Genomic DNA, 14,915 nt, shown 5'->3' on the forward strand with positions numbered 1-14,915 from the left:
GGTTTACGAAACAATAGGTATTTCTTCACCCTGAACTTAGTCTAATTGTGTGGTATAATTATGCAATATTTCATATCCCCCCCCCAAAGACTGGAGCTATGTTCATTCACTTGACATTTCAATCTTCTGGTAGAAACGAAACTCAGAAGAAAAAACTTAAGAACGAATTTCGAATAAACCGCCAATTTGTGCTTTCTCAAATATAGGCAATAAATATTTTTACTAAAAAATTATTTTTTCGACGTGCATAATTCACAATTGAACTGTTTCGTACATATTGTATATTAACATAATCCTTAAGTTCCTACTGCACATAGATAAGCAAATGGTAAGCCTATGTAAAAAACTTTTTTATTTATTGGAATGTTAACAGCGTGCATTTCTTTCAAAATCTCTGAATTTACTTTTTGCTGCATCACAATATTGCTACGACAAAAATTAAATCTTAGAAAGAAACGCTAAACCTCGTACCCAGCACAGTTGTTCTAAAATTAAAATAATGAAATACCAGTACAGATCAGAATAGGTGAGGCCATTTTGCAGTGATACCAAACTACAATAGTCTCTCAATATATTATAAGTCTACTGAAGTCTACCTCCAACATTATGCACCACAAACCATGCCAATTGTTGTATTTAGAAGTAAAAAAGTTAAAATAAAAAGTGCGTAATACAGAAACTGTGTAAAAAAATATTTTTTATGGATGTCCGTCTTCAGATAGTCGTTCTGTCACAGTAGTGGTGGTGGGATATAATTTGAAGACCTGTATTTTTGTCACTGTGATAAGTTTATCACTGATTCAGACTACAAAACTCCGAGATATAGTAACCTCTGCTCTATATGTGACTCACAGTGAAGGTGACTGATATACATATATGTGACAGGTCCAGAGTCCAGATAATTGGAAGTCAGAAGATTAACTTGAAGGACAACATAAGTGGAATATAATTAATTTTCGTCCCACTGAAAAGGGACTTTCAGCATCTCTTTAATACTGAAGCTATGCACTTGTTACATTCTTTTACAACTGAAGCTATGCACTTGTTATATTCTTTTACAAATGATTCACGTAACCATTTGTAAACATTTTGGGCAAATATACACATCCACATAAAAAAGATAATGCAGCTCAAATGTGAGTACATTTTTTGTATTCAGTACTCGCTGTGCTAATCACTATTGTTTATGTAACACATGGCATCAACTCAAAGAGCGATAAGCATAAATACCTGCGGGTTGATAATGAGAAACATTGGTATTCCTCGTGACTTGATCAGAGATAAATAGATGGCAGTGAAATTTAGTTCAAGACTTGGAAATATACAGACAGGAAACAGAGCCCCACAATCGCCAAGAATCATACTATGACAAAATCACTTATCACATTAATTTTTCAGGACCTGTCACAGTTCGGAGCTGTGACAGCTAAACAATGTCACACTGCACCTCTACACGGAAGTGAGATGACATACGAAATTATGTTACGAAGAATTGCAGGATTAGAAGGGAAGTGGGTACTACATACTTCAGCACTAACTGGAGTCACGTAAAATCCATGTCAGGGGTCGAATCCCGGACCTCCCGAATACAAGACAGACAAGTTAACCAGAATGAAGTTATACAAAGTAGACAAATATGTAATTAAAATACAGCACATAATCCTATGTCAAAATTTATGGGATGAATTTCTGCTTTCATAAGATCAGTTATTAAGGAAATCTGCTTCTGAACACAATCTAAATAACAGTAATGAGAATTATGGTTCTAACATTGTTCTTGTATTATAACCGTAATTCTCAATATCTTATATACCGCGTGGCAGAAAATCTATATGACGACTGACCGAACAATGGATTAGTCCGCAACAGATCACATGTTTTTTTAGTTGGTTATTTAACAATACTATATTAACTACTCGGTCATTTAGCATAGATGAAATTGGTGATAAGATGGTATTTGGCGAGGTGAGGCCGAGGATTCGCCGGAGATTACCTGACATTCGACTTACAGTTGGGGAAAATCTCGGAAAAAACCCGACCATGTAATCCGCCCAAGCAGGAATCGAACCCACGCCTGAGCGCAACTCCAGATCAGCAGGCAAGTGCCTCAGCTTACCCTAGCTGGTGGCTTAGACCTCATGGTCTAAAGCCTGTTTAGCAAATGATACTGTTCTTGTACAGGTACTGGAAAAAAATCTGTAATACATTTATGCCCAGTTTCAGGTATACCTCAGTTAACTGTCAGTTACTTAACTGCACTGATAACATTCATGAGTTTCCAAAAAGTTAAATGTAGATTTATCAGATCTTGTAACTAACAGTTGAGGTAACTTCACAAGTTCAGTATCTCTTGTTATCCATAGATGTCTCCACTAGTATTTTGTTAGTGATTTTTTAGTTATTTTTATTTGCAGAAGTTTTCAGTAGTAATATGGCAGTGAGCTCTTTACTAGTAGGAGCAGGTCTTTTAATTAAGGAACTGTGTGATAAACGATAGTGTACATGTACACTTCCATCTCAATCGTAATATGATTAAAAAAGCAATAATTGTTGGTTTTTGGTGTGATCGAGGTAAATAATACTAATGGAGAGAGGGCTACATGTAATTTCTGCTACAAAACTGCAACTGCAGTCAGCTGTGGTAGTTATGGCAGCCATATTGGTAATGTAAAAATATGTTACATTCGTACATATGAATGCTTTCATGTGTTTAAATGGACTTTTCGGAGTCCAAAATACCACTAGTATTGATAGAGCACCCAAGAATAAAAATATTCCTTGACTGCCGATATAGAATCTGAAGTTTATGGCGAAAATTAAGCTTAAGATATTCGAAATTGTCTTCACAAACACACATTATTATCCTAATATGTCATTACTGTAAGTTACGTAAATAAAATGCCAAATTTTTTAAACTATACCGATAATATAGTAAATTAATTAATTCTGGTTTACATTATTATTTAATATCAGTTATTATAGCTTGTAAAACAGTAAAGCAGCAGCATTGCATGTCGGTATTTGTTCGAATAAGTATTAACAGCCAGGTAACTACAGGCCGAGGCACAGTTGCCAATTGAAGCACATAACTGTAAAAATTATGGTAACTATTGTTTCGGAAACTCGTTTCAAACATATCAGCGTATTAAATCGTAGATAAATCTGTATGTACAGGTAACTGTCTTTCCAGAAACCGGGCATTAATGCAGGGATTTTTCTGATTAATACATATATAATATACAAAAATGATATTGCACATGTAAATGTATCTAACATAATCTTTTAAAGTAACACTTACTAAGTATCTGTTTAATAGAAACAAATTAATTTTAACCAATTTTAACGAAATGTTGTAATAATTTTGACGTCAAGATCATGACCGCCCATAGATGCCACTCTACAAGCTTTTGCTGTATTGTTTTGTATTTCCACTTCAATCTAAAATGCAATGTTCAGCATCAACACAATACCATGTTCTTTATATAAAGAGAAAATAATATCATCTAGTCACAAACAAGAGACACATCTATAAAAATAAAATGCAAGACATAAAACATACCAGTAGTGTTATTTAAAATTAAACGAAGCTGTTGAAACAAATATTCACGTGAAATTTATTTACCAATACAAGTTTATGTCACGACTTCAAGCACGACATGAAGTTAAGATGTCATGAGGAACTAAACTAGAGAAACAGTGTCAATATTGAATACACGTAATAAATTGTCATGTCAGATGACATTCAGCAAATTAAAAATGCTACGGAAATTTGAATTCAGTATCGGATTTAATATTAATACAATGTCCAGCTTTCAGCTACTTGCCACAAAGAATCCCAAGGTAAATTGTCTGCAACCTCAAAATCATTCATTCTAGATAATGCAAAAAAAAAAAAAACAAACAAACAAAAAAAAAAAAACAAACAAAAACAAAATTACAACTATAACAGTTTATCCAAGACCAAATGGTGTCACAAGTTATGAAGTGCAACTCTTCTCATACAGCTATTAACATTTTGTCATATTCTAAATTTAATCTTTACCCCACCTACAAACAACCAATGGGAGAGCAATACATACTAGGCGACTGCAGTAATTAGTTGCTGGAAAACTAATATCCTACACTTAAGAGCCCACGTTTAAGAGACAATTGCTCCTAAGAAAGATTTGCTCCAAAATGTGAAAAGGAACACCAATTACAAGAAACTCTCCCAAAATTGCTTTGGTGTGTTTAAATGGAGAGCATTGTGCTGCATTAGGGCAAAGAAAATCAATATTTTGCCACAGCAAGTGCTGAGAACCAACCATAATTTATTCTCAGTATTATTGCTGTAATGAACTGAAACCTATATAACTGCCTAATCAAATTTCCTATCTTGAAAACTGAGGACCAATTACATGTTTTTCTCAGTTTTGCTATATGACTATCATAACAAATACTATCTTGAATCTAACTAATGATTAGAAACAAACTTAGAGATATTAGGTGTGTTCCGAGTAACAATATGCAGAATGAGAAGAGTCTGCCACTCCCATAACTATGAATAAAATAGAGTTACAATTTACACAATGTCCTACAATAATAAAGTTCATAAAATGTGCAATTAAATTCACCTTCACTTCCCCGCCAGTCTTGGATGGTCGACCGCGTTTCCTCTTGGTCTCCTCCTGAGCTGGTGCCTCGTTGTCAGACATGATGCTAGTTACGGCTATAGTATTCCACAAAAGCACGAAGCTATAAACAGCACAAATAATTCAACATAAACGTCATATTCTATTAATTTTATTTCTACGTAGCGGGACTATCTCAAGAGTTCAAGCTCAAAGGTAAAATTCTGTTTTTCTATATTAAAATTAGCCAATGAAACACTCACTCTCCCAACACTACTAGACTAAAAAAATAAAGATTACGTAAAAATAAGCTCTAAATTAATTCTCCTGAAGTACTAAACTTAAGGAGGCACATCTACTTTTCCTCCCTACTTCTTACTCTCGTGTTACTTTGGTTATTAGTAGAGGGTGGAAGAGAGGTGTGCCTCCTTTGGTGTAGTTCTTCTGGCTGATCACCTATAACTGAAGTTTAAGGCATAATTTGTATAGATTCAAATTTACTGCAATTAACTAGTACTACTGGCTTCCATGCAAAATTCAAAGTCAATCAGAATTTACTACTTAAAAAGAAATCTAACTTGAAATCTTTATTAAAAAAGCTTAACAGTTCTTTACTACTACTGTCTCAAACTACCGAATTTTAACCAGATTTTTGCATTAACTTTAAGGCACCAGATAAAAGTGTGGACAAAGCTATTAGCCACTCATGGTTCATAACATTTGTAGCACTTTGTACCACAAAATTTTCAAACACGCTTATTTGCCAATGTTATAAGCAGGGAACGAATTTCTAGGTGCTAAAAAAATTTAAAGAGAGATTTAGGATTTTATAAAATCCAATTAGGAGTACACATAAAATTAAAAATTAATAATTTTAATTTTAGTAAATATTCAATTTCAGACAATGTATGTACAAAGAACTGGTGCTGATAATGAGTGCTAGTGACCCGAAACAAAAATTCTATCAGTAAAGGAGACTAATTTCTGATAGATCAGTTTAATTTCGCAGAATGGGGATGCACTGATGCGAAAACTAATTTGTAAGCTCTCGCCTAAGCTGCACAACCTATCATCCCTTTTATGGTAGATGGAACAAACTTCGGTTCCAGAAAATTAGGTAAAATTTTCTTCCCTTCTAAGACCAACATGGCACTAACTTGCCAGACAAGTGTTTGTCCGTAACAGTATCTTTATTTTTTGGGCATTTTTGCATTGTTAGTACGGTAGTGGTATTTTTACTTTAAATATATACAAAATACTAAAAAGGAGCTTCTCATACACGAACATACTGTAGTTTTTTTTTAGACATTTATAGGAGTTTACGATTCAATTAAGCGTTTTAGGTCCTACAGAATTTAGTAGGGGTTTCCTGTGTACATGAAACGTAGATATTTAGTAACGTAAGTCTAGGACATAGCAATCAAAATAGATACGGAACTAGAAATCTGTTCCCTAGTTATAAGTTGTTATCAGTGCTTTGATTATGTCACGACATACGTACGACGCACATTAGAACATGCATGCATGCATGCATACATACGTACGTGATTACTGATTACCAAGTTTTGCAGGGAAATTAAAAGGCCGTTTTTAATCAAACACCCCGGTATGCCTTCTCCACACAGGCAGTGCGTTTACTTGTTATATATACTTGCCGATATACACGCACACACAAAATTGCGTCAATCCTAAATGTTACCAATTATTCCAAATTTTGATACTCTGCCCCGCGGCATTTGGTCCTAAGACTCGTCTTGTCCCAGATTCTGGGCCCTGCTGAAAATACTTAAACCAACGAAGAGTCTCTATAACAAGACGTCTTTCCTTCCTGGCATTACCTTTGTAGTCTATATATCAACTTGCTACTTAAATGGTACACCTACCACCGATAAAAAATGTTTGCTTAAGTATTCAAAAACAAAACAAAAAAAAAAAGGTATTTTCCAATAATATACCCTCAACACGTACAACTGTTATTAAAAGTTCAATTTAAGCACCTCTTAAAAATTGTATGGTAGATTTTAAATAAAGACAACTTCATATAAACAAGTATATATGCGTTCATATGCTTTCCAAATGGAGAGAAAATGTCTATAAATGAATTACAATACAATAACATCAATCTCGCACTATAACAACAGAACGTAAGCCACAAGCCGGTCAATGTAAACAAACTTTCTCTTATCTGATTTGTACAATTTCTAAACTTTTTAACAGAAAATAGTAATGGCCAAATTAGCATATTATTTGGCGATATGTTTCTCGTTACCACATTCATTCGCCAATAAAAATAAAATTCAATTTAATCCACTTACTTCAGCAATTAATCACATTTACTGCAAGGAACCAAACTCTGGTATATTACAATGACGCCATATTCTACAATGCGCCCCGGAACAGCAATACAATTAAGTCTCGAAACTGCCCAGAAGAAGATCTGGATGTTCTGTTCAAAACCTCAAATTAATATTTTAAACAAATATTATTCATAAAATAACTGAAATTCCGCGCCCGCCATTTTCAAATCGAATCCATCTTTCAAGGAAAATAACGAGTTTGTTCCTCATAAATTTTTCTCTATTTTTAGAACGCATAAACAGACATATTACACATAAAGGATCAGTAAATAAAAAATATCAAACATCTTAAGCACGTTTGATTACTCCATACCATCTTCAAAACCTCAAATAAAATTAAATATGTGATCGGAATCTCGGAGAAAATTCTCTACAGGAGCTTCTGGCTTGCCGCCTAGCTACGGCTCTTCGATCTCACCAGACGCCATATCCATGTATTCAGACCCGGAATCTCAACAGAAAATACGGTCTTACAATTTTTACTCTCCACTTACGTTATTGCCAGAAAAATAAAATACACCAAAATTTCACTTCAAAATTAATCTACAACACACTGTTTTTGGATTAACCGTACAAAATTCTCTGAAGGAAATATTAAATGTAAACCGACTAAAATAATTCAGTCCTTACCTCCGCAGTACACAATGACGGCTTGGCAAGAAGGATATAGTTCTACCGCGTTGGCACAGATAGCGTTGAATTCCCGCCTAAAGTTTCGACTCCGCGCTAAAACTGTTGAAATGAAATTATTAATTATTATATGAGTTAGAATATTCCAAGTATCTATTTATATTGCAGCATATTAAATATAATTGACACTTTTTTTAAATAAATATTCTCAAATATTATTTGTTATATATAACGAAAACCAAAAATTACTTGTCAATATGCAGATCTATTTTTTGTGTCTTTCAAATAATAAATGACCAACGGTCAACCACATGAACAATAACATAAAATATAATATTCGTTACCAACTGCTAACATATAAAATAAAAGGCCTTAATATTTATTCTGATATCCATCATTTACATATATTTCATGATGCTCTGAATTTAAGAATAACGGTCCAATATTTTTGAAAATGTTTACTACTCATCGCCATAACTACCCATAAGGCTACTGGCATATGTTATTTGGGAAGTTACTCATATGCATTCTTTCTGCCGAAATATCGATTTCTATTTCATATAATCAAGCCGCATTTATTCTTAAAGTAACGTAATATTTAAAAATCATTTTAAAAATAAAATTCATTCAAACTCTACAAGAAACTCAATTTCAAACAATGATTTCTGTGGAAAATTCTAGAGTTATTCTTGGAAATGATAATTGCAACACGAGTAATACTAAGGATGGAATCTGACCAAAATACAAACACACACGAAATCAATAATCTGACTTGAAATCACATATACACATCTCTTAGAGACGTGACATATCACATCAGTTTAAAAGATTGATCACAGATGGCTCTGTACTTAATATTACGTAACCAATTAAAAGAAGGGAGTTCACTATTTAAATAAATGGCAGAGAAACACATCGTGCTATTACAATGTGTGCACTTAATATTATAAAATAAACAAATGTCAGTATATATAATTGTACAACTCTTATGGTCTTTAGATTTACTTCAGTTACTCCAAATAAGTTAGCTTCATAAATGGTGTACTCAATAATTGCAATCAATATAAATTTTTATCGGAGTTCATAAGCATAAATGAACTTATTCATCGAACATGCATAGCAAAGCTCCATTGCGGCTACAACAAAATTACAAAATACTAGGTTTTAACATGAAAATAAATATTATATATTATTAACAAGGGTGTACATTTACTGTCACACTGGTGGTTGAAATTCATACTAAATTCAATTCAGTAAACTTATTTCCGTTGCATATTGTTATTCATTGTCACGACTAAAACAAGTGCAATACACTATTGTGAATTTGAAATATGAAAATTCTAATTTGATTGTCACTGAATCAGATTTCTTATTCTCACACCATATACTACCCCATATTAACATTTTTTTTTATGAAATGTAGCACATGTTCCTAATAAATTAGCATCATTTAATAGGGCTAAAATAAAATAAATTTAATTTTTTGTACTCTAATATTCATATCCTGTTCGTGGTGATTCGGCATTTGATTTTCGGGTCTTCGTTAAAATAGTCATATAATACTCTTCATCTTTAAACATGTCTTGTGATCAGTCGTTAACGTTGTTACCTTGCATAAACTCGTCGTCCTAGGCGGTAGGGTGGTTACCAATAACTAACTCGTTGGTGGTTACCGTGCTAACCGTTGGGATTCGAACCTGAATTAAGATGGTGGATTTTAAATGGCAACGAAGTCCTTAGTATGGCTTCCTCTGGGAGGGAAGTAAAACAGTGTCTCGTGTCGTATATTTACGACATGAAAAAGAAACTGTCCCTGATATAGAGCTCCAAGCAAACTATGCCGGCCGTTTCTCGCCCATGTTGAATTGCGACGCTGAATAGCCTTTTCAGTTGCAATACTACTGCTACTACAAGGAGTTTACTCTTCTTGCGTACCTAACGCACATTATTGTGTCTGTATTGATTCAGAATGTAGTTATGATTATGAGAAATAATATTTTCTAATTGCTTGAAAGAAAACACTGATAGAAGACAGACCAGAGGTACATCAGTAAAAGTGTAGGTCTAGAATATTTCGATCGACATCTCTTAGAGGGGTTTTTTTTTTTTTTTTGCTGCCAAAAATTCCGTTTCTTGAGCTTCAAGTCAGATTTTATGCGACTCGCTGATTTAAAAAATATGAATCGTATTAGCTCAGTCTGTAGGATGACTAAAAACAAGTCCGAAATAAAAATCACACGGTAGGTCAGTGCCAAATTGTTAATTCAGATTCGATCTCCGGTGCTCTATGGAATGATAGGAGAATGAGAAACTCTCCCGTTTCTCTAAATATTAAAAATGCAATTCCATTAATACTCTTCATGCCATTTGTACTCTTTTCTGCCGCACTGCCGGACGGCGACCTTTCAAGATCTATTGTGCTAACCCTCAAGCTAGGCGAATTCCCAAACCCACATCGGCTGACTACACTAAGGTTTACTGCGTACCCAACTTTCGAACAGGCAACACCATGTGATGGCGTAAATTTGACATATGAAAATTCTAATTTGATCGTCTCTGAATCGTGTTTCTTATTCTCACAACATATACTACCCCATATTAACGTTTTATTTACTTCGACACTTTGACTTTCTTCAGACTAAGAAAACACTACTCCTTTCCACTAGCTAAAACTCTACCTGCTCGGAAGAACGCTCACCACCCCTAGCTTAAACATCAGTGAATGGACAGTACAGCCGATAGGAACTGAATATACGTCGTCACTACTTTCGGCTGGGAGACACGCAATTATAGTCGCGTCGCTGTTATTTCCGGTGTGACTCCTCCTCTTTGCTTACGCCTGAGGAAGTGAAATCTTTATAAAGTCTAGATAGGTACTATCGTTCGCCATGTTTGTTCTTTCATTGCCTAGCTATCAGACGAGGAATCTATTTGCCGCACCGTTAAACATTATAATGTAGCTCCTACGATAATAAAACAAACGCACTGTAATTGAGCAAATAATTGAGCGGCAATAACGTCCTCCTGTGCTTTCTGCGAACGTCAACGAAAGAACCAAAATGGCGGGCGATTATATTAAGTATTTATCAAGCCTTAGGAAGTGCATAACGTCATCAACAGCGAATTAAAAAAGACACACACGTTTAAATGTAGCCGACCTGGAACGTGATTGGTTGCCGGAAATTATTGAGATCTGGGCTAGTAGGTTATCCAGCAGAAACATCGATAAAGTAAGAGCCAAAATGTGTAAAAAATTTCTAGGAATACCGGAGAATGCTTCTAACCTGGCAGCGTTACTAGAGATGGGAACCGATTCGAGTCTGGGAATTATTCTAGAAAGAAAAATCAAATATTTAGGTAATATTCTGTTTAGGAATGATTCAGCAATTATGAAAACATGTATCTTTTGTATGGAAGCCGCTAATTGGAAATCAAATTGGCTGAATGAGCTGGAACGAGAAATAAACAGATTAGGTCTAAATTGGCTATGGAGAGAACTAGGGTCTATAATCACGAAAACTATTGGAAGAATAGTAAAAGAGAAGGCAAACGAAATTTCGAGACAAGATATTTTTAGTAATATTAAAAACCTGGGATCACTGAAATACTATAGGGAGGTTAAACAGTTTCGGGAACAGGAAGAATATATTAGACTAAATTCAAGGGAAGAGAAAACAGGAATGGCATGGTGGAGATTAGGTATCTGGAGGCTCAAGAATAAGAGAGGGAACGCAGAGAAGGATAAAATTTGTGTGGACTAGTGGAAAACGTAATGCATATTGCGTTAAAGTGTCAGGCAACGAATGATTTGAGACACAGTTGGGTGGATAAAAAATTTCTACAAATAAACGCTATAGTACCTTATAGAAAATGAATGGTCCCCTTAACGCCAGCAGTCTGCATATATTAGGAAAATTTCTTTTTAGAGTTAAAATTAGATGGGAAGAGAAAGTCAAAGCTCTAATGGATATGGAATTATAAATGTTGAGTAGTCGGACACGCTAGGAAACTACGAAAAGTAGTCAGTGAATTTAACAGAATAATTTTTAAGAGATTGAGTATAGAAGTGAAAAAGCTAAAGTAAGAGTTTCAAATACAAGAGCTATACTTATTATTAGTTTATTATTATTATTATTATTATTATTATTATTATTATTATTATTATTATTATTATTAGGGTGCACAGAGGATACTTATAGGTTCAATATGTAGTAGTTCTTGTAATGTTTGTATAGAGAGTGATGGCGGATTAAGAATTGGAATCACATCTAATCCGCCATGACGTGAACAAAGATTGATGAAATAAATAAATAAATAAATAAATTATTGGCTGGCGGAAATAAGAGCGACGGGACTACAGTTAATGTTTGTAAACAAAACGCACGGACCAAGGATGCCTATCCTGATACAGCTACTTTATCCGATTATTATTATTATTATTATTATTATTATTATTATTATTATTATTACTGAAAAAGTCACTCACCAAATAAGTAGCTATGCTTTGAGTTTGTTTCAGTGACGTTTGAATGTGATGAAACAATGCATATTAGGCTCGGCTGAAGAAATATGTGTTGAAATTCCCCTGGAAATATTTTTCAGGTCGCCGAAGCCCTCAGTGGATCACAATGTTCTTTTTTTTTTTTTTTTTCGACAGCAACAAGTACGGCAAGAGAAAAGTTCATTTCGCACCACATTACCATATAACCATTTATATTGCCAATAATAATAGGTTGCATTGGAAGCTCGTGCTTTAAGATTATCTTTCTGAAGAATTGTCAGTGATGGCGTAGGTATCTCCTTATTTAGAGTTTTCCTTTTTCAATATTACTTGTTCTCGAAAAAAGGATATTTTTTAACAATGAATTATTTCTCTCATCTGTTTCTGTTTCCATTTTCCCCTAAACACATAACACTGGACCACACTCACTTCTGTATTACGAACTAAAATAGTACAACACCCTCTCATAATTCATAAACTGAGACACAAGGGGAGAGAACAAAGTGGACTCACCAGAGACGTACTCAAGGGGGAAGGGGTGGGTTGCCGGGTTTAAATTCCCTTGAACTTTTAAAAATGATTATATATTTCGATTTGAATATTTCTTATCCATAATCGTTTTCCCTTCTCTAATGTTTCACTGTCAGAGTAACAAAATCTACATCGACAACGCACAGTCTTCCTACCCCTCCTTCAATATAATCCCTGTGCTTAATGCTGCGGCACGTTCAAATTGTAACAATGCTGTCTTTACTACAGAGAGACCTACTGCCTAGTGCCGTCCTTGTAATAAACTGAAGCCGAAATAATATAAAATTTAACTTGTGAAACATATTGAAAAGGTCGTTTTGAAAGTTCTGCAGTGCTGATGTTAAATATTGTGCATTGTCGATTTTAAGCTCATTTTAAGAGTGGTATTCACCAGACCCTTAGTTCGAGTTCTGACTTTATTGTGAAACTTTTGTTTGAATTTTTGTGCATTTGACAATTCATATTTTAATAATAATAATAATAATAATAATAATAATAATAATAATAATAATAATAAACAAAATTTAAAATACCGATAATGTAAATCGTAAGCAATTTTAATAGCGACCCCCTTGACAAAATTCTGCGTACGCTACTGTTCAGGTCTATATATATATCACGAAAGTTTCAAACACTTCTACAACACTATAATGCTTCATTTAAATAACTAATATATTATATAAAAACACAAAATTGGAGTTCAATTAATCCAAGCGACTGAGACCCTGTCTCACTGACGCCTCCGCCCGGGCCCAACCCTAGAAAAACCAGCCAGTCATACCCAGTGATTAATATGATTAATATGACTAAAATTGTACACAAAAATAAATACACTGCAACACCACAATGCAGAAATACCATACCACACTACAAAGACAATATGAACCACCAGGTATGCCTGGCGCTGGCACTTCAACATGCACAGAGTGGAGAGAATAGAACTGATATGAAAACGTAGGTAAAGTAATCCAGATTCTTTTCAACAAATTAATATGGAGTTCTTTATCATAGACATTATAGCGACGCTGAACCGCAATCTACAGTACACGTATACAAAAAAGAACAACTGAGGTCCTAAACTGTTCAACTAACAAGAATCCTACTTGATTTCAGTATCTATTACAATGTAGTAATACCATTATGAAAGAGTATGAGAAATGTATAGTAATAATAATAATAATAATAATAATAATAATAATAATAATAATAATAATAAAGAATAATAGTCCGTCATTTTAAGATAAACACAAAAGAACCTGTGTTCAAACAGACAATGGATCTTTTGTCAAAAAATAAACAAATTCAATCATGAACTACTTCCGAAAGGAAGATGACGTATTTTTATTTTATTTTATTCAAATCAGAAATGTATACAAAAACAGAATCACATTAAAATTATTTTGTCACTTTTCGATGACATTGACTTCAGACACTATTTTTGGTCTACTCAGAATTGTGTCTGAAGTTAGCAACAATAATGAATTTTAAAATTATCATACCTAGGTAGTAATGTTCTCACTTGCCAGTGTAGACACTTTCCCAGTGCAAAGAAATCACATGGTAATATATGGGCGTGGGTAAGCTATACAAATCTCCTGTTGTTTATTCATCAAGTCATCGCTAATTCAACAGAACAATCTGTGACGTCACGAGCATTCATTGATGAAAATGTCCGATGAATCAGCGCTAAATTAAAAACGGCCCTACTACATTACGATCAACGTATCAGAGTCAGTGAGATTGTTTATGACGCTGAAGTTACGCAGTTGTTTGGCACATGTACATACATAGCTCACACAGTAGCTTAAAAGCATGAGGAAAACACTATCCTCAGCTGTTCGTCTTCCTCCACATTTTAATTTTTCAATTGGCTATTTAACGACGCTATATCAACTACGTGGTTATCTAGCGTCGATGGTAATAGTAAATGTGAAATGAGATTTTTGTGACAGGAGTCCGAGGTTTGTCATGACTGTCATGAGATTATGTGGCATTTGCGTTATAGTTAAGGAAAATCTTTGTAGAAAGCCAAGCAATCAACCCAAGCAGGACTCGAACCCATGCACGAGTACAATCTCAAATCACGAGTTCCCCACGCTACCATAGGTGGATCCAGAGAGGGGCTAAAGGGCTAATGTGGGCTTTAGCCCCCCCCCCCCGAGTCAATATGACAACAGTTATATTTGAGTTACGGAGTTACTTTATTTTGATGAAATAAAAGCCAAGAGTTTTATTTCTGCCTTACATACGTCACCGAAACGTTTGCTATGGGTGAGCATACATTCC

At 34.3% G+C, this 14,915-nt stretch overlaps 1 protein-coding gene across 2 annotated transcripts in view; it reads right to left on the bottom strand.

Moving 5' to 3' along the window:
• LOC138707639 (high mobility group protein I-like) overlaps positions 1 to 7,699 on the bottom strand; it is a 29,089-nt gene extending 21,390 nt beyond the window's left edge. The window contains exons 1-2 of one of the 2 annotated variants that reach the window (XM_069837323.1): positions 7,598 to 7,699; positions 4,614 to 4,734 (exon numbers count right to left, since the gene is read on the bottom strand). In XM_069837323.1, the coding sequence (XP_069693424.1) occupies positions 4,614 to 4,694 (81 nt within the window). In that variant the 5' untranslated portion in view covers positions 4,695 to 4,734; positions 7,598 to 7,699. Of the gene's footprint in view, positions 1 to 4,613; positions 4,735 to 7,280; positions 7,305 to 7,597 lie in introns of those variants that run through there. The other variant, XM_069837324.1, reaches the window with a different exon arrangement.
• Between the last annotated feature and the right edge of the window lie 7,216 nt (positions 7,700 to 14,915).

This window comes from Periplaneta americana, chromosome 10 (assembly GCF_040183065.1).
Source record: "Periplaneta americana isolate PAMFEO1 chromosome 10, P.americana_PAMFEO1_priV1, whole genome shotgun sequence".
Lineage (NCBI taxonomy): Eukaryota > Metazoa > Arthropoda > Insecta > Blattodea > Blattidae > Periplaneta > Periplaneta americana.